Source organism: Hemibagrus wyckioides, linkage group LG10 (genome assembly GCF_019097595.1).
Source record: "Hemibagrus wyckioides isolate EC202008001 linkage group LG10, SWU_Hwy_1.0, whole genome shotgun sequence".
Classification (NCBI taxonomy): Eukaryota; Metazoa; Chordata; class Actinopteri; order Siluriformes; family Bagridae; genus Hemibagrus; species Hemibagrus wyckioides.
In genome coordinates, this window is record NC_080719.1 from 2,003,978 (window position 1) to 2,025,755 (window position 21,778).

General features: G+C 39.1%; 1 protein-coding gene and 1 long non-coding RNA gene across 15 annotated transcripts in view; one reads left to right on the forward strand and one right to left on the reverse strand.

Moving 5' to 3' along the window:
• plekha7b (pleckstrin homology domain containing, family A member 7b) overlaps positions 1 to 21,778 on the reverse strand; it is a 115,196-nt gene that overhangs the window by 89,509 nt on the left and 3,909 nt on the right. Inside the window, exon 1 of one of the 14 annotated variants that reach the window (XM_058401751.1) lies at positions 8,624 to 8,935. The exons of 11 other annotated variants lie outside the window; for them this stretch is intronic. In XM_058401751.1, coding sequence (XP_058257734.1) covers positions 8,624 to 8,823 — 200 coding nt within the window. In that variant the 5' untranslated portion in view covers positions 8,824 to 8,935. Of the gene's footprint in view, positions 1 to 741; positions 1,240 to 5,092; positions 5,665 to 8,623; positions 8,936 to 21,778 lie in introns of those variants that run through there. 2 more of the 14 variants (XM_058401759.1, XM_058401765.1) reach the window with 2 other exon arrangements.
• Positions 18,300 to 21,045, forward strand: LOC131360922 (uncharacterized). Its single transcript, XR_009205929.1, has 3 exons — positions 18,300 to 18,417; positions 18,608 to 19,031; positions 19,140 to 21,045. It is a non-coding gene; the product is annotated as an uncharacterized LOC131360922 (long non-coding RNA).

Genomic DNA, 21,778 nt, shown 5'->3' on the forward strand with positions numbered 1-21,778 from the left:
TCACGTGACTGACTTAAGTTCTGTTCAGGTTTCTACGTTTTTTGTGACTGTATTGTTTGTGTTTTGTTTAAATATTAAATAGCAAACAATCCACTGATCCTTTAGGGAAGTAGTGTCCAGTGTCAGCGCTTTGTAAAGTGAACTTTTCCGACTTCTTCCGTACAGAGTTCACACTTTTTGGGTGAAGGAACATCTGTTTACAGCTGCTATAACGTAAGCGCTAAGAGGAATAACGATTAAACGCAGCTCTAAACATAAAAAGTACAACGTTCTGTTCTTTGCTAAATAAAACAACAGCGGTTTGCAAATTGCTGAGGTGCAAGAGGAATAAAACACTTTTGGAATATAACAATTCATCACGCCAATCACACACACACACACAGTGTCTAACACATACGTTAAACAATTTCAATACCCAAAAGGAGCAGAATAATCCGGTCCACCCTCACAGATCAGCTGACCTAACGTCTATCACAAAAAAATGTTGTAATGTTTTGCATCATATCCAATCCTTAACCCTTCATCTGAAACGTATAAACAATTAGACCGAGCTCACGTCACGTGAGAAAAACACGTGAAAACAACAGCCGCATCGTTACAAAACTTCTTCACAGTAATAACGAAGCATTTTAAGTTTATAATCAACCATGTGATTAGTCTTTAAAGCATGTCTGCAGTTACCACTTCTAATACATCACTCACTACACACACACACACACACGGTGAGTAGAATGTACACACCTGTACGTCACATTGCAGAAGGGCTGTCCCGGGTACAGAGCATACTCCGAGTAACCCTGCTGGTTCCACATGTCTTGCTGCAGGAGTGCAGACTGAGCTGAGCTGCTGCTGCTGCTGCACGCCAGACACTCCGAGTTTCATTTAAAAACTCACACACACTCACACACACACACACACACACTCAGCCGCAGGGAGGAAGAGAAACAGGAAGAGGAAGACGAGGCGGCATACATATACAAATATGAACACACATCTAACAAGCGATCTCTCTCTCTATCTAACACACACACACACGAGGGAGAAGCTGAGCTTTGCCTCAGCTCCCTGCAGCTTCTGGAGCTCGCCTTCGTCACTGGCTGGATGACGTAAGAGGCTCAGCTCCGGTGGACTCGCTCTGGTCGCTATGGGATCCTCGAGCCGCTGCTTATTTTACTGAGAGACAGAGAGGAGCGACGACGCCAAGGAAAAGACGAGCGACGAAGGAAGAGAAAGACCGTGAAGGATATGCGAGCAATTCAATTAAGTAATAAAATCATAACACGGTTACATCATACAGCTCGAGAGCAGCGGCTTTTAATTTGACTAAAAATATAATAAAAACTCAAAAAATATTTTAAAAAATTCATCTTTTCTACATCTTTTCTATTGCTGTCATATTTATGCAAATGAGGCATCGTATAATTAAATGTACATATATTTGCATCCTTGATTTAGCTGTTTTTTCTTTTCGGTATCACAACATTCTTAAAAGACGAGAAATTTCACAGAAAGAAAACTTTTTTCTAATTATTTTTCTTTTTATTTATCATTTAAAAATACAAAACTTATTAGTAACTAATAATTATCAATATTTTAAGTGGTAATAAATATTATAAACCAGGAATATTTATTTAATATTTAAATATTATTATTATTATTATTATTAATAATAATAATAATAATAATAATAATAATATTAAAATATTAATATATAAATAAATATTAATATTAATTTCAAATTCAGGTTCTTAGTGATGTTTCTACTGTGTATAAAGAAAATAAATTAGAAAAATAAATTAGAAAAATAATAATAATAAATAAATAAATAATAATGAAATTTATTATAATTAAAGAGACATTAACATGTACAGCAGGAGCCACGATTTCAGCGTTATATAACTGAAGTGAATGTGAAGTGGGCGGAGCTTAAAGATGTCATCAAAGTTGCTGAGATGGTTCTGTTCCTCCGAGCACCAATTATCCAATTAATATTTATTCATTTAGGGTTACATCCAGTGTTATGGAGCCTCCATGAGACAACTTCCTGCTCTCAGCTACATCACAGCCCCTATAGCCAGTCGTTTGTTGCCAGCTTGGAAAGTCTGAATTCTGATATGGATAGAGAAATATATTTTAGTTAATTAATTAATTAATTAATTAAGACCAAAAGCGCTCTGTATTTATTGTATAACATTATGACAACCCGCCTAATATCGTGTCGGTCCCCCTTTTGCTGCCAAAACAGCCCTGACCCGTCCTGCACTGTGTATTCTGACCCCTTTCTATCAGAACCAGCATTAACTTCTTCAGCAGCTTGAGCAACAGTAGCTCGTCTGTTGGATCGGATCACACGGTCCAGCCTTCTCTCCCCACGTGCATCAGTGAGCCTCGGCCGTCCATGACCCTGTCACCGATTCACCACTGTTCCTTCCTTGGACCACTTTTGGACCATAGATACTGACTACTGCAGACCGGGAACAACCACAGTTTTGGACATGCTCTGATCCAGTGGTCTACCCATCACAATTTGGCCCTTTTAGTCAAAATCAAATCCTTACACTTGTCCCTTTTTCCTGCTTCTAACATCAACTTTGAGGACAAAATGTTCACTTGCTGCCTAATATATCCCACCCACTAACAGGTGCCATGATGAGGAGATACTCAGTCTTATTCCCTTCACCTCTCACTGCTCATAGTGTTATACCTGATCTAAACATTTCAGTATCTCCAAGGCGATAAATGATAAATGGTCGATGGCGTCTGAGAGAAATGTCAGCGCTCACCCTCTCTCTCTCTCTCTCTCTCTCTCTCTCTTTCTCTCTCTCTCTTGTAAGCGTGCACAAATTTGCTTTTCCGTCATTAGAAAGACCGTAAAAGCAAGACGGTCCTGCACGCTCCAGCACAACCTGATTGGCTGATGAGATCGATTTTCGTTCTTTATTACAGAGTTAGCGTAAAAGCGCGGTTCGATTTATTCTATCTATTAGAGGACGTTCAGAGCAAAGTGATGTCACGTGACTGAAACATCTTTTTAATATTTCCGTTCTGGCTTAATTTAATACATCCTGGCCTTCTCTCTCTCTCTCTCTCTCTCTCTCACACACACACACACACACACACACACATTAAGATATTATAACAACTCAATCAATAGCACATTTGCCGTCATGTCTGTCGGATATTTATGGAAACGCTTGGCTCCAGCTTCTCATAAATAACTGTATCCTGATTATCCTGTCACCGCGTGTTCTTTCTCATCTTTCGTTAGTCGTGTATCTCCTCCGGGCGTTGCCTCACGACAACTACAGACGATAAACCAGTTGTCAGTTGCATTGCCATGTGAGACAGAGACACTTGTTGTGGTTGTTGTTTTAACTGGATGTGTGCTGGGAAATAAAAGACTCATTTGTCATTGCCAGGAGTGATTTGTGCCGGTAGTTTAGTGCTCTGAAAGAAGCGGGGAAGAAGGTGAATGAATCATGTGACAGGGACGGTGTGGTCATAGCTCCTGAACCAGCGGTCAGGTTTTAACGTCATGGGAGTGTAAAAGCTCTTCTTCCTGAATGTTTCACTGCCTCGAAAAGTCAAAGAATAACTCACTTACGTCATAAAGTTAGAGGAAAAATAAATCAATTACTGTTAGTCTGATGCTCAAGAAACGAGTCTGATGTTCTGCGACATTAAATGTAACTCTAAATGGTTAAAAAAGTGTACTTTTTTAATAAATAAATAAATGCTGTGTGGTAAGAGGAATAAAACACTTGCTCTTAGAGGTAAATAATCACAGTTACTGTTACCACTGTAAAGCTGGATAGTTTTCCTAGAGAGAGTGTTTTATTCCTCTTACACCACAGCAATCGGCCATTTTTTATTTGTTTATTAAAAAATCACCCTTTTTTTAACCATTTCTAGTTACATTTAATGTCGCAGAATATTAGACCCGTTCCTGTTCTCACTTGCAGCTATAAACAATCCCTCAGCAGCATCTCTTATTTCTCTTGAATGTAAATTAAACGTTAAACGTACATGTCCCTGTCGAACGAGCCGTTGCTATAGAATTGATAACATATCAGAACGAGCACTTTAACGTGCCTGAACCTGCGATCGGTCACTGCACTGCTGTTATTCAGTTCCTTCAGGAGTTTTCTTGTAGCTTGATTTTGCTTTGATTTTTTTGTATGGGTGAAAACTACTCAAATTGCAGAAATCACCATCACAGGATTTTTCTTCTAGACTCCTCCCACTGAGACACATACAGTATGGAAGAGGGAATCTCTGAATGCGCTTAACACGTGTTGTGATGATGTCACACCAACAAATCTGAGGAATAACATTATTATATATTGTCTAGTGTCACCCAAATGAGGAAGAGGTTCCCTTCTGAGCCAGGTTCCTTTTAAACGTTTCTTCCTCAGATCATCTCACTGAAATGTTCCTCTCCACCGTCACCTCAGGCTTCTCATTAGGGATAAAATAGTAACTGCAAAGTCTTCTGAACATCATGGAGTTTCATTCATTCTGGGATCATAAAATCATAAAATCCTGGAAGAGGGACGTTCTAGAAAATGAATCAACAACCTTCTGACCAATCAGATTCGAGAACACTTTTGAACTTATTAATATTATTATTAGTCGAGCTCTAATTATTAACCGTGATACAACGATAATAGTTAAGGCTCTTAAGGCTGCTACATGATGCTAAGGTTTCACAAAATAGAACAGAAAACATTGGAAGGTGTTTAAAGGTTCTACAGCGTGGACGTGTGATTCGAACCCAGACGGGAAATCCCATATCGCATGAATGAAAAGAAAAAGAGCTTTTCCCATTCCCTGTTACTCATCAAATCAACACTTTGAAGAAAAGTCACTTAGCACCTCACTAATTAATCATCCTTCAATGAAAAGACAGTCAGCTGACTCAGTGTCCTTCTCCTACTTGTCCTCGAATCAATAAATCTGTCAGAACATCTTCCTGAACACATCTACACGGTCTTTTTTTTTAAATATAACAAATACAAAGCACCCTTTAGTGTGGAAGACGTGAAAGATTTCCAAAAGCGTTAACCTTCAAAAGAACTTTTTAACCTCTTACCTGTCCTTCAAACCCAAGCTGCAAGCTCCAAGCTCCTACTTTAGAAGAAGTAAAGTTACTCTGAATCTTCTCTACTAACGTCCTGCTCCTCCTCCACCGCATCCACCATCCAAAACACTCCACAATGCCATGGCAGTTTTGTCTGCAAAGGAACGAAGGTGAATTCCGACCCCTGACCCTCATGAACCAGAAATATCCAGCGTCCAGCCGTGACCTTTACCTACTGCAGGTTCTCATGTATTCTTGGAAAGTATGCAGCTCTCTTTGTTATTTTTCCCTGCAGGTGTCGAGTGCCAGACTCAGTGCTGCTGCCTCTAGCTCCTCGGTCTCCTCGGTCTGTCTGCTTTCACCCCGTCAGCACCTTCTCCACCTCCCTGCGGAACACTCGAGGAAACAGACAAGGAAGAGACAGAGGACTGGACAGGGGGGGGGGGAGTCTTTCAGGAATGTCTCTATCCACGGCTCAGGTTACACCTGCTGAAGGATCGTCCAGTCCTGATGAGAAGGAACTGATGATCTTGCTTTACACATGCAACCGGAACCTTCCTGTGTGTGGAAGTGTGAAAGATCTGGGATCTGGGAAGACGACCGAGCCCACGAGAGCTTCAACCCCGTGATCAGGATCTGATAAAACTTTCTGAATTTCTTATGTATTTTAATTATTTGAATTATATACAATACTTCACATTAAATAAAATATTATAATATATCACTTCACTTACTTTTTTTGCTACTTGTAAAATTTGCTTTTAAAACCAAATAATTTAATAAATAGAGCTAAGATGACAATAATATAATAATTATAAATTTAAAAAATATTATAAATAAATAAAATAAAAATTATTTAAAATTAATAAAGTATTAATAATAATAATAATAATAATAATAATAATAATTTACTTTTTTAAGCTAGAGATACTACAGAAACTTTTAATTTCTGTAAATTAAAAAAAAAAATTAAAAAAACAAAATATTTAAGTGCAAACTGACAGGAAGCAGCTGATGCAATTTGTACATAACATTTTGTCACATTTTGTACGTACTTTTATTTTAGTTTTTTCTTTAATTATGTTTTTTTTCCCCTGGATTTCAAGCTTGTGAAACATGTTGTTTTATGTAAATAAATAAATAAATAAATAAATAAATAAATAAGCTTTATATTTTTTACCTTAAAATAAATATTCATATTTTATACATAAATGTACATAAAAAATAATTATAATTTTCAGTAAAAATCAAAATCTATATTTTTATATGTATATATATGTAAATTGTTTCAGTTTCTTTTTCCAGAACATCACTAAATAAATCATCTTGCTAGTTTCTGTAACTGCAGCTAGACTAAATAAACAATTCGTATTATTTCAATCTGAAGTCCGTCAGCGTCCTGTGTGTCCGAGGAAGCCAATAAAACACATCCGGTGTGTTGTGATATATAAATGATGTCAAATTCCAGGAATGTGGACCTCACAAAAAATCCGGATATAAAGCAGGTGAAATAAATCCAGATTGAAACGAGGCTGAAATGGGAAAAAGACTCGACAGCATTCCCTTGTGGCTCCTGGAGGAAGAGCAGGAAGAAGCGTCTGACCATTGGAGCGGTCAGGAAGGCGGATGATTCGAGCAGACAGAAAGCACTTTGTCCTCTCAGTGTAGATATTTCACACCAGGTTTAAAACCTGCCCTGACCATCACTCCGGGCTGTTAGTCGTCTGATCAGCCCTGCTATAGAGTGTGTGTGTGTGTGTGTGTGTACTGGAAGAGCTAAAGCTGTGCACAATTAAGGACATAAATTGCACGGATCATTGGCACTTTTCCAGCAGGATCCAGCAGTCACTCCTATACTATGCACTTTATTGTGCCGTGCTGCACATATTTCCTGCGTTCCGCTCGTATACGAATCATCGCAGGGCCGAAGTTCAGCGCGTGTCTTCAGACGTCACCACTCAGACTTTACGATCTGCACCGGAGTGAAACGCCGCCCTTTTCAGTAACACAACACTAACATAAATGACCTTATAAACAACTGCTTCGAAAAGGTCTCTGAGGCTGCTGCTGCTGCTTTCCCACACACACACACACACACACACACACTATTTATTCTGATTGAATCAAAGCCTGCTGTGTTTATCCCATCAATAAAAAAGCTGTAAGGAAGAAAATAAAACCAGTCCAGGATCACACAAGACTCAAAAATACAAGCCTGACCACTAGAGTGTCTACAGACGTATCTGAGACGCTTCGCTCGGTTCCTTATTGCACTTTCATACTTTTAATCCATTTATAGTGACATCCCATGCAGCTCAGTTCCTGTTCTCACTTATGTTATAGCAGCTACACTAATCAGCCAAAACATTATGACCACTGAGAGGTGAAGCAGCAAGTGAACATTTTGTCCTCAAAGTTGATGTGTTAGAAGCAGGAAAAATGGACAAGCGTAAGGATTTGAGCGAGTTTGATCAAGAGCCAAATGGTGCTGGTGGATAGACAACTGGATCAGAGCATCTCCAAAACTGTACCTCTTGTGGGATGTCACCGGTCTGCAGTGGTCAGTATCTATCAAAAAGTTTCTGCTTCTAAGGATCTGCTGCTAACATCTTGGTGCCAGATACTTACAGCACACCTTCAGGGATCTAGTGGAGTCCATGCCACGACGGGTCAGGGCTGTTTTGGCAGCAAAAGGAGGGGGACCAACACAATATTAAGTCCTAATGTTACGGCTGATCGGTGTATATTACACATTCTATCAATCACTTGCAGCTGAAAAAACTGCAAAATGCACAAATCCCTCCATCCTGAAACACTGTTATAAAGCACTGACACCGGAGACTCCTTCCTTAGATGATACATAAACCTCTCAACCGTTAACACATGCATTTGAATCTGTTCAGAGAAAAATCAAGAAAAATATGAGTCTCATTAGAGCCGACGTATTAGTATAATTATTAAGCAAAAATAAATAAATATTAAACACTGTTGTAAGTCTGGTGCTGTAAGACTCAAACCCACGACCCTCGACTTCCACAACAAAAAAGGCCTTTCATTATTATTAATCGTCATAATTCTCCTCTGCAGCACAGACGAACACGTGAGCCGACCCCGGATTCCTGTCATAGTCCGAATCGCAAAATCCCACCAAGCGAACAGCGGAAAGTCGGAACAAACAGCACGCATTGTTTACAAGCGAGTTGCCTCAACTTCATGAGCTGTTCCTTATGAGAACACTTATTTTTTATTTTTTCTCCTGCTCGGCTTCTGAAGGGCAAAACCGTCTGCTGGTGCAATTTAAATTGCAATCTCTTCCCGCTGGGAGTTATTTATTTATTTCTTTATATTTGACAGAATGCAGTAGATATTCTGTCATCTCTGTTTCATCACTGAGAATAAAAGTGAGCGAGATCCAGTTAGAGGTTATTGGAGGACTCGGGGATACTTGCTGCAGTTTAAGGCAAAAAAATAAATAAATAAATAAATAAATAAGGAAAAAGCAAACTTTTGCTCCTAAAGCTGCATCGATCTTAACCACGTTACCTTTCCTCCACCATGGAGCTCTCATCCGCTTCCTCACTGATAGCCTCCAGATGAACCGGCACCTCCTCCCGATCCTGATTAACATCTTGCGGAGGTAAGCAGCCGCAGCAGATGCCCATGCTGACGCTAGATCCCGTGCCACCTCTGCCCGGGGGTCCGCTGCGTCGGCTCTCTCGCTTCGGCTCTGCCTGCACACCCATGGTGTTTAAGGCACACGGTTATGGTGAATGCACATCATCTCGTCTGTGAATGTCAACGCGTTCTGAACGAGCTCCGGGGGTTAAATATGGCCCGTTTAATCATGTCTGATGGAACGGCCTCTGAGCGTCAGACACAGGAACCTACTGTGTCCTCCCTTCAATCCCGTCTTTGTTTATTTTTTTTTCTTCCTCTACGCTGCCCCATTCTCTGTATACTATTATTGCCCAAACAATGTGTTCTTAGCCTGGCATGGCCTCCATCGCTCATGGTGGACGTGATGATCCCGTGCCATGACACTGCTTCTGCTGCTGCTTGATGGACAATCTGACACGCTAATAAACCAAACTAAAATTCCAGTTCGAGCTAAAAATTTCATTCACCATCCCGGGTGTTTATTCGGGTGGTTTAACCTTGCGTCTGCGTGATGAATGGTGCAGGAAGTGAATTGTGAAATAGGGTTTCTGCTCCAACCCCCCCTCGCTTTCTCACTTTCTCACCTCCTGGCCTGTTTGGTCCATTGCGGCTTCACTGCGCACGAGCCTCACCGCAAAAGGGAAATCATTAAGCAGTCCTGTCACAGCGCAAAGGGTCCTGCCTCCTCCTCCTCCTCCTCTTCCTCCTCCTCCTCCTCAGTGAAAAACGCAGCATAATCACTTTAGCCCTGATTCTCCTCCTCACACAGCACACAGGCGTGAGAGAGGTAGCTTAAAAAAAAAACACCGGTGCAAGCATCCTGCAGCAGAGCAGCTAGCGTGCATCAGACGGCTAATACTCAAATATTTAAAAGTGTCAAAGAAGAAGAAGAGCCTTACTACATCACAGCAGACCACATTTTTTAAAATATACCCCATGCAACAGTAAACTAACAAGTCCAATAAGATGCTGCTTAATAATTAGCGCCTTTTTTTCCCAACTAAACACATCGCAGAGATCGTCTCACGAGATCCGACAGGATTTACCAGAAGCGGCTACGTCTTTCACCTGACACGTCTCTTTAAATTCGCTTTTCTGCAAGGTGATTATTTTATCAGGGTGGTTTGGAAAGAAATACATTTTAAAAATCAGAAAAGCAAAAGCTTCTGTATCGCTGTAGCAACAGATCGATAATATAAAAACAATCAAAACCAGATTTTGGATGCTAGCTGAAAGAGTTTCTCTACATTATCTGTCATGGCAAATGGAGCCCTGAAGCTTGATTTTATTTTTTTAATGCCATGGACGACAGGAGGAGCTTTCAAAAACTTACTGAGACAAATATCCATATAATAAACACAGTAAAGCCATTACGATCGAGTCCAAAGTCCAAAAATCCTGGCATGGGACCCAGATAGGGTCCATTTATACCCTGTGGCTTACTGCTGTCTCTCAGCCAAGGTGAACTTCTGACCTTTTTTTTGATTACAGCCTTGTGTATGAAGGAGTTTGATAACCAGCTGCCTTCAAATCGATTGAATCACGCGGCAGAAACCGAGGAGAAGATTATAAAAGAGAAGACCAAAAGAGACCAAAGGAGAAGATTTTATGGATGATGTTATGAATAAGTTTAAAGTTTCAGAGTAGCAGATGTGTGCTGGGTCAATTTATCCTTCACTCTCTGTGGAGGTGTTTTCTTTACAGGAAAACACACTGTTTTATTCATAAAACAAATCCAAATAATTGATTAAAAGATCTAAACCTCACGTTAATAAGTTCATGACCTTGTTTCATTTAGTTTCTCACGGCTTCATTAGTTAAAAAAATCACCAGCTGAATCAAATGCTATTTTCCGTGCTGATGAATAATGAATGCGCTCGCAATTTTGTTCATTTTAAACCAAATTTGTTCAAATAATCTGATCATTACAGCCAGGACAACTCATACAGCGTTATAATGCATATATTTTGTATAGTCAGTATTTTCTATCCCTGATTTTATCAGGTTAAAAAACACTTTTGTTCTCCTAATGCATTTGGGAAAATATGGGACCCTTTTATCCAGCTTGCTAAGAGGATAGATTTTTCCCCATTCTTGGACTTTCTCGGATTGGCTGAGTGCTAATATCGTGTTTTGGCGTAGTGAGGGTGATGTAGTGAGGGTCGTTTATTTTTCTATTACAGATACACTTGAATGTGAGTCGACAGGGATTTCTTTTTGTTTTATTTTTATTTATTTATTTTATTTCAATATATTTTTACATTGTTTTATATTCATCTTATTTATTTAATTAATTAATTCAATTTTATTTATTTATTATTTATATATTACCTTTATTTTTATTTATTTTTGTTTTTTATTTAAATATTTTTCTGTATTATTTTTATTGATTTTTTTATAGATTTTTACTTTTTTATTTATTTATTTACATATTTTTTATTCTTTTATATTTATATTATTTATTTATTTTATTTTATAATTTTATTTACTTATTTTTAATATATTAATATATTTATTACTATTTAAATATATTTAATATATTTTAATATATTTACATTTATTTTTATTATTTTTTATTTATTTTTGTTTTTTATTTATATATATTTTATTATTTTTTATATTTATTTTACTTATTTGGTTTTTTTTTATTTTTTTCATTTTTACATTTATTTTTATTTATTTATTTTATTTATTTATTTATTATCTTATATAAAATGGATCTAACTCATTGTTTCTTACTAATCTGGTTATTTAAAATTATTTTTAAAAAATCATCTTGGACGCTACTATTTAATAAAAATCTGGTGACATCAGAGAAGTGAAAGACATGAAGGTGTTTCTAATAACCTGACTGATTCTGACTCTGAATAAGAGGAACTTTCGCCCACGCTGCTGAGAGACGATCCTACAGACATGTTTGACCAGCCTTGGACACGCCCGTCTACAAATAAATGTAATGTCAGCAACAGCAGCAGCAGCATTACAGCACAGTGAGTCCGACTGGTTCTGTGAGTTCTGTTAAACCTCCTGAGGCTTTTCCTGATCAGAATTTCCAGAAACGGCTCTTAGCGTCAGATCGATGCTACGGATCAGCCATCAGAGCGGTTTATTTTCCCTCCGAATGACTTTCCGCGCTGTGAGACCAAGCGACTAAATACACATCCAACACGCGCAGAGTAATAAGGAATAAAACTGAGCTAAAAAGTAAAATATAAACATATTTTGATCATATTATTTAATAACTAGCACACATTTGCAATAACAGCTGATTTAGCATGACTGCTGCTGTCAGCAGTTAGCATGACTTGGTGAAATAACCATAGCTTCTAGCATGATTTTGGTGTAAATAAAATACAAATTGCTAGCATTATGTGAGTGGAAAAGAGTTTTGAGGGAAAAGAAACTGCTAGCGTGATATAGCATGGTTGGAAAACAACAGCTAGCATGACAAGAATGATTATCAAGCTTTAGAAACAGTTGCTATCAAAAAACAGCAGCTAGCATGACTTGGTGAAAGATAAAGAGCTTCTAGAGAACTGGTCTAATAAGAAAAACATATCAGTTGCTAGTCAAATGTGGTGTGATTATAAAAGAGTTGCTAGCATGTAAGAATAAAAATGAATTAATGGATATGTCGACTAGCATTGTTTAGAAGGTTTGAAACGTGGCTGCTAGCAGGATTTAAAGGGATTTGTTTGGAAAAACCGGAAAAAACAAGCTATTCAACGGCGAAACTAGCATGATTTTTTCTGTGGTTGTAAGACAGCTGCTAGCTGATCTTCATGAAAGGGAAATAGCTCCTAGCGCTATTTTGTAGCAGCTAGCACGATTTTGAACAAACGGCTACTAGCAGGGTCTGATGTCACTGAAAAATAGCTGCTAGCATGATTGTGCTTGAGCAGCTAACATGTTTTGGTGTGATTAGAAAAGTCATGCTAGCATCTTTTTTTATTGAATTAGCATCAACCACTAACATGAAAACCAGCTAGTGTGATTTAGTATGATTTTGTGAAAGGAAAACATAGCTCCTAGCATGATTTCTATGAATAAAACATAGCTCCTAGCGTGATTTCTGTCATTAAAACATAGCTCCTAGCATGATTTCTGTGACTAACACATAGCTCCTAGCATGATTTCTGTCATTAAAACATAGCTCCTAGCATGATTTCTATGAATAAAACATAGCTCCTAGCATGATTTATGTGGTTAAACTATAGCTCCTAGCATGATACCTGTGAATACATTATAGCTCCTAGCATGATTTCTGTGATTAAAACATAGCTCCTAGTGTGATCAGTAAACAGCTGGTTTTGTCACACCCTGTGAAAGCCAGCTGTTAGCATAAATGTGTGTGAATAAGAGGAGCTAGCATGACCCCAAATGAACAATGGATCATAAATCTGTTCTGCTAATATGGCAAAAACACAGCTCCATTAGCAGAGCTGAGAGATTAGCGCCTGTAGGGACCTCAGTGGCTGACTTTCCCTTCACACTTTACGCGTTGTGCGTAGCTAATTGTCACTAATTTCCGCCTCAGGTGCTACACCAGACCCAGATTAGAGGAGAGAACAAAACATGACCGACTTTCTCTTTTTATGTATTATTCTGTCAGTGTAAGAGCTAGCTCAGCTAGCATGGGACCATCTGAGGGAAATTTGCGTACAGGTCAGACGACGTATGTCACCGCCTCATGTAAAATCTCATGTAACAGCTGGGATGTAAAGCAGAAGCATCCGGAAAGATCTATGAGATGCCATTATCATGTCTGGAGATTCTCTTGTCTGTCACTGTTTAAGTATTTGCCCCCCCTTTGGAAACGTTCCACTGAAATTGGACTCCATTTTGATTTATACATAAAGCTGTTTGTATAAGTGACTGCAGACATATGTATTTACCCCCCTCCATACACCCCCACCACCCTCTTCCCTTTTGTGTTTAGGTTAGTCACCATCAGAAGTCACATGATCGGTCAAACGAGCTCAGGTGTGTGTGTCAGGTGCCTTCTACATAAATACACCAGTTCCTGGAAGATTCCCAGACTCTGTTTGGCGGGTTTTATTGGTCAGAGCAGGCCCAAAAAGGCCAAAGGGGGTAACGGGGGTGGTGTGGGGGGGGTTGTGTTTTTATATCCCTGTGTAATATATATATATATATATATATAATCCCTATGATTTATAATCCCACCTTCTGGTGTTTATAATGATTTATAATCCCACTCTTTGTGTTTATAATGATTTATAATCCCACTCTCAGTGTTTATAATGATTTATAATCCCACTCTCAGTGTTTATAATGATTTATAATCCCACTCTCAGTGTTTATAATGATTTATAATCCCACTCTGTGTTTATAATGATTTATAATCCCACTCTCTGCTACTTTGAGACAATGTCCATTGTTAAAATTGCTATACAAATAAAATTCAATTCATTTACAAATTTTCTTAATCTCATTCTATTTCTCTTAATCAATTCTTTGACGAATTTGTCACCAAAATGAGAGGTGTTTTTAAAATCTCCTGAGAAACCTTTTCCCTAAGCATTTTTCCTCTGGGAAAGAGACAAAAGGAATATTGTCCCGGCAGAACCTCATTGTGGAGCCGAGTCTTCAGGGAGCTATAGGATTGCAGCACTTCAATGCAGCCTGACTCACGCAGGTATCCGTTTGCGTGGCTCGAGGAAAACACTTTCAACTCCTCACACAAGTGGAGCGTTAGACATTCCTGTGTGACTTTCAACATCACGGCTGCGCTACGGAGAACCTTCCAGAACAAAGTTTTCCAGTCAAACTAGTGTCCAGACACACAAAGAAGAAAACAAAAACATTTCGCTGATAAATTATCGTATTGAAAATTCTAATGGACTCGTCGGAGTTGAGGAATGTGTGTACGGGTTGCGCTGGTGGACATTTTGATGGGTGATGGGTGAAGGGGAGGGGGAGGTTAAGGGGAAGGGGGGGTACAAGAGAGCGTTTTTACTACGCTCGCTCGAGCTTAACAGTCCCTCCATTGTGCCACGGCGCTTCTCATTTCCAGCAGCCCGCTGCACCCGAAACAGGCCGTTGTCAGGGCAGCGACATGTGGACTTGGACCGGGCTAAGCCTCTTCAGCACACAATGGGGACAGGGTGGATGGGGGGGGGTGTCAGGACAAGAGTTCACCCCCGACTCACACCGACCGTCAGCGCTACTGAAGCTAATTCAGGCCTAAACAAACAGTCTGTATCTCTGTTAGCAAAGTGTTCCAGAAAAAAATTTAGCTCATTACAAATCACACACCATCTTCCTGTCCTGGATACGATAATAACACACTTCGCTAATACACCACTCAGATTAGCCTGGCACTGCTACGCTAACTGAGACAAGCATCTCGATTTGCATTTAGCTAAACTTTAGCTAAAAAAAAAACTTTAGCTAAATTAGCTAGTTGGCTAGTTCAAAATCCGCACACATTGGTCACAAATGTTTGACTGCAGTAAAAGTCTTAAACTTCACCATTTTAACAGCTGCAGATTACTTCTAAATTTAAGTTTGCCATAACAACCACTGTCTATTAATCACAGGCATTAGCTAAGTTAGCAATCTGACTAGTTAGCTGCTAGTGAACTTCAACACATTGGTCAAAACAGTGCAAATTTCTCCAGGAGTAAAAGTTTCTCAGTGTTTAATTACACAACCACTGTTAATTTGTCAAGATATAGCATTGCCATGACAACCTCCATCTGTTCAACAATAAAAATAAGGTTTCCTAGTAAAAAATAAATAAATAAATAAATAAATAAAATACAATTTTTATAGAAAATAACTGTAGGGTTGAGGTTTGATGTGACAGGCCACACCCACTTTAAGTCTAAATATTACTACAGACACGAATACGGACACTTTAAGCTCCGAGGTGTGGAGGCGGAGCCATGCTGGAAAAGACCCCGCCCATCAGGATAGAAAGTTAAGGGAGATCCATGAGAAGATCTTCAGAGCTGATTCGCACTGATGCTGCCTTATATGGGAATAAAAATAATTGTCCCTCCCACACTGTTGGTCAGTTAGCCAGCTTAGGATGTAAAAGATCACATGAAAAACATCTCTGTGTCTCTTCTGGGTTCTGGTGCCACTCTGCACTTTGCCATTAGCCGTCATAAGCAGCGTATTAAATAACCGACAGCCACAAAGCCGAGAGTAAATCAAACGGGTGTCCAGCATGCGTCCAGCTCTCTCCATTAACCGCAGACCGAATATTCACATCAGCAGAAAACAGAAAGGCCCTGAGGAGACACTAATGTAAGCCTAGCATCTGCCGTTTCATGCACATGGGCTGCGTTTACGTGTTCAAAAACATCCAGGATTGGTGTTTACATGCTGATTCATAACCAGGGAAAAAAACTGCTTTGAAATTAGCATAACTCCACCTAGTTTTTAAAAATATATTATAAATATAAAAAATATTTAAAAAAAATTTACATTTATATATAAAAATATATATAGGTTTATAATTAATATTAACTTTTATATTAATAATTCATATTATAATAATAATTACACATAATTATTACACTTTTGCTCTACTTTTACACACGTTTAATTATACATTTAATATTCCTAGTATTATATATTGTCTTTCTATAGACTTTTTTATAGACTTTCTGTTGCTGATATAATTTATTTATTTATAATTTATTAAACTTCAAATCCTACATCCACCAACCTGCTGAGACTAGGTCCTTAATGCTCAATGAAATGTATAAAAAATGTACACTGACCAGCCGTAATATTATGACCACCTGCCTAATATTGTGTTGCTGCTGAAACAGCCCTGACCCGTCGAGGCATGGACTCCACTAGATCCCTGAAGGTGTGCTGTGGTATCTGGCACCAAGATGTTAGCAGCAGATCCTTTAAGTCCTGTACGTTGAAAGGTGTGGCCTCCAGGACCTAAAGGATCCTTTTGATAGATACTGACCACTGCAGACCTGGAACACCCCACAAGAGCTGCAGTTTTGGAGATGCTCTGATCCAGTTATCTAGTCATCATAATTTGGCCCTTTCGGTCAAACTCACTCAAATCCTTACGCTTTTTCCTGCTTCTAACATCAACTTTGAGGACAAAATGTTCACTTGCTCTCTAATATATCCCACCGACTAACAGGTGCCATGTTGAGGAGATCATCAGTCTTATTCACTTCACCTGGAACTGCTCACAGTGTTATGCCTGATCGGTGGATGTCACTCTGGATAATGGCGGCTGCCAAATGCCAGAATTTTAAATATTACATAATATAGTAATTATTATAAATATTAAAAAGAGAGAAGGCTTTGTAAAATGATGAGTAAAGAGAATTAAATATGGCAGAAATCTCTAACAGAAGTGGTTAAAAAAGGAAAAATGGGAAGCGAGAGCTGAGACACATCCTTCTCTAAGCTGTTTACGAAGGTAGTTAGCGAGCAATGAAGCAGATTTTTCCCGGTGATGATAATGAGCAGAATGTGACACTGTGACGACGTACATAAGCAACGCTCAGAACCCGAACAGGAAGTGTAAACCTCTCTAAGGCCAGGACACGCACCGTTTTTCAGCGGCGTGACATTTGTGCCGTCGCTGTCGTCCAGTTTTTTGTCAGAGCGAACATTCCACACAAAGACCGCCTTTCATGCGAGCAGACAATAAAACTGTCAGCAATAACACTGCTCTAAAATCATTTTCAGTGACCTTTATGAACTCGCCTGTTATTATGCGAGTGTTGTGGCTTGTGGCCATTTCTCGCGGGTGAGCCGGACATTTCTTTTAAAAAACATCTTTTGGGGAAAAAAAGAAATAGTTATAGCGGCGCTATTGACGCGTGAAGCTGCGGGTGAGCCACTCCAAGTCGTGATGAATAATAAAGCTAGAACAACATGAAGCCAAGAGAAAAAGAGATTTTTGAGGCTGAGTGACTGAAATCTTACACAATAATACAAACTGATTTATTTGACTTTTTTTCACTTTGGTTAACACTTTCCTACATTACCCATAATGCCAATCAGCTACCTGTTAACATGGGTGCGTTGCTGGTATTCACTTCATCTCTATGTAAAGAGAGCGATGCAGCAGCACTTTAGTGTTTTTTTAATCTGCATTCCACTAAACTCGCACTGCATTCTGGGATTTCTCTTTCACTTATAACGCTAATAAAAAGGTCAAAGGAGTTTTATGACAGAAAAGCAGCTTGTAACGGTTTGTTTTTAAGAGCTAACAATCTGTGTCGCTTCTTCGTTTGAATTAAATTAGCATCAGCAATAACGTCAGAAGATAAAAATAATTCACCACCAAGCAACAGAATCGCTAAACACACCGCTCATATTTTCATATAAACATCAGGAGAAAGGGTTTTCCTTCACAACAAACAAACACACGTGCAGCTCCTCAGCGCTTCGGTCAGCTCGCGGCTCTGAACACAAATAAATAACGTCAATCATCAAGTTTTCCTCTCAGACCGTCACCGCCCGCTCAACAGCCTCGAACGACTGGATAATCCTGAAAGACAACGGTTTCAAGCAGAGTTAAAAATCATAAAACTGTCATGGAGTGTCTCTCGGGTATTAAAGCATTGCGATCGCTTCACACTCTGACATCCGTAGCCGCAGGATGGAATTCTGCAGCAGATTTACGACAAATACATGAGCTGGCTTTGTAACCATTCTCCAACGAGGTAAAATCTTGTTTTGGAAAATCTTTTTAGATTTAATCATTTACACCTGTCAAAAAAATCTCCTTATTATCAGCGATCTCCTAAAATAATACATTTACGCCGCTTTCTTACTCTCACTAGTTTGTGCTGGATTGATGGAAATCTTTAGAAAGAATGTTTCTTTTAGCTTGCGTATGTTTCTTTCTTCTAGCGGATTATTGATCTACTTTTTTATCAAGTCTGATATCTGGGCACGATCAGGATACGAGGGAAGGGAATATTCCAGATGTTTTTCATTCGGTTTGTTTGTGAATTTGTGTCAATCCAGAATAAACTCCAGACAGGAAAGCTAAACATTTCTTAAGCTAAGCAAAGCCGGAGACAGGAGGTTTCTCACGTTTCTTATGCGTACTTGCTGAAAAGGGCTCATGAGACCTCTCCAAAGCTAACAGACAGAATAATCCACATGTAAACACGCCTCCTGGCCTCTTGGCCTCCTGGTCCGGGGCCCTGCAGATGGGAAGACGCTCATCGTTACACCGGGAGCTGCAGCAGCGGCTGGAGGAGGAATTTAATGCTGGTTTATGATTAATGCTGGTGCTGAAGGAGATGAAAAGCGATGTCACGGGGCACAGGTGTGTTTCTCTCAACCTGAAGCTGATCACGGCATTTTAAAATAATAATAAACACAGCAGAAGAAAATCGCTGCTGCTCTTATTAATGACTCCATGCTGAAATTACAGACATGATAATCAGGCAGCGATGAAGGACGTCCTGACCATGCGGAGGACTCAGAGAACAGCTTTGATGTCTTAAATGAAGACGAACGGTTAGAGTGACTTTGGCGTGAAGGGAGAACGAGATCGCCTCGTAAATCTCTGTCGTTATAAATTCATACGGTCACGTGATCACATGACCAACGACGATCCGCCGGACACGGAAAGACGAAGGGAGAGCGGACAAGGATTTGTACATCCTCTGTGACATTTCATTTCTGTTTCCTTTTTAGGTAATATTTTCTCACTGCTATGCTAATCACATCCATCAGCGTTTGCATCCGAAATCCCTGACTTCTCGTCCTAAAATGATCCAAGTCTCACTTTTTAAACACATGCACTGAAATAGTAAAACAGGCCAAAGATTAAAATATCACCTACGAATATATGAATATGCAAATGAGGCAGTGCCTCCTGGTGGTCCAGCTTATTGATGCGGCCCAGGTTCAATTCCCAGGTAGGGAGCTAACCCAGCCACTGACGAGTTAACTCTCAGCTTCCTGTTTGGTGACCCCAAACAGGAAGCAGCCGAAAAAACAACAACAACATGTGAATATGCAAATGAGGAACTTCCCCATGTCATGGAAGCTTCTTTAATTATTGAATAAATTGCTAGTTATCTAGAACGAGTCATCATCATTACGGCGCCGTTCTCACATCAATTCACTTAACAGCTGTCTGAATTTGGTTCGTTGTTACCATGACGACGACGACACAATCCATTTAAACATTAAAACACTAACATTAAAGTTAGAGAGCTACACAAAGTTGATTATTTTTCAATAACAGCAGTATCTATTTTGCTCTTCACAGCAATTTGCCAACAATGAGAATATTTTATTTCTTATACAAAAACTCGTCGTAGTTTTTATCCATTTATAGCTACACTTTTAACCCTATTCGTTATAGAACATTGTGTTATAGAAACCTTCAATGGATGTTAATGGTTCTTCATAGAACCATCCACTCTGACACAGAAGCTTTTGAGAACCTGCGTGTGGAATGTTTCCATCGCATACGAGGTTCTTTGTAGCGGAAAAATGTTTTAGACTATAGAATGTTCTTTATGGCATCAAGAAAAAATGTTTCTTTACTGAAAGGTTCTTTAGGGAACCAAAAAATGGTTCCTCTACAGCATTACTGCAAAAAAAACCCTTTTTGGTTCTTCCTGAAACACCTCCACACACGTCTATCAAGTCTTTCTACATCTGTCATTACTCAAGCCGAGGGGTGTGGCCAAAAAAATCATCTTTTGTTAACTCCTTCTTCTCTTCCTCATGTTCAAATAGCGCCAGTTTAACATCTGATACTTATTACATTTACATTTCTGGCATTTAGCCGACGCCCTTGTCCAGGGCAACTTATACAACTGAGTAGTTGAGGCTCAAGGGCCCAGCAGTGGCAGCTTGGTATACTTATGTTTATACTTATAGTTATACTTATGTTTATTCTATTTGCACTACCTCAACTGCTGCTGTGTATTTTTGCACAATATTTTTGCACAATACTTTTTTTTTCTACATCATTTCACTTTATCTATTTTATTTCACTTACATTCCAGTACACGTTCTTTTATTTCCTTTCAACGCTAAGTGTCCTGTGTTCTTTTGTGTTGTCTTTATTGTATTTATTGTCTTTTTTGCACTGTCTTGTCTATGCTCTGTTTGCACCTAGCTGCACACTGTGCACTTTACGTGGCTAAGACAAACTTCTGTCCTAGCTCTGTGGTGGTGTTTGTTGTTTTTGTATTGTACTAGTAGTTGTATGTTTATGTAGCACCAGGTCCTGGAGAAACGTTGTTTCATTTCACTATGTACTGCGCCAGCTATATGTGGTTGAAATGACAATAAAAGCTTCTTGAATCTTGAATCTTGGTGGACATGGGATTCATACTCACAACCTTCTGATCACCTTAACCACTAAGCTACCGCATCCCCTACTGACTCCTTCCATAAATATTATATAAACATCTTCATTACCAGATCAATAACATCACACATATTTATATCTATTTATTATTACCAGAGTGTTAGCTGTTTGAGTCTCCGCGAATGAGCTGTTGCTATAGCAACGATAGAGCATTACAACAAGCGTGTTAATGTATATAGAGTTGTGATGTGCTGCTGTTCTAGAGATCTAATCAACACCTCCTGACCAATCAGAAGAGATCCTTACACATCTGAACAAGATTCCTGACTATTTATCTGTCCATTTACATTTCTGTCCTTCTGGCAGATGTCCTTATCCAGAGCGACTTACAATTTATACAACTGAGCATTTGATGGTTAAGGGCCTTGCTCAAGGGTGGTGGACCTGGGATTCAAACTCACAACCTTCTGATCAGAAGTCCAACACCTGGACCGCTAAGCTACCACATCCCTGTCCACAGTGAATTTTTACTCCACTGTCCAGTTTATTATGTAGATTTAAAAACATCCACATACATTATACATTTTTTATTTACATTTCTGGCATTTGGTAGACACCCTTATACAGAGCAACTTACATTTTTATCTCATTTTATACAACTGAGTATTTAAGGGTTAAGGGCCTTGCTCAGGGGTCCAGCCGTGGCAGCATGGTGGAGCGGGAATTCAAACTCACAA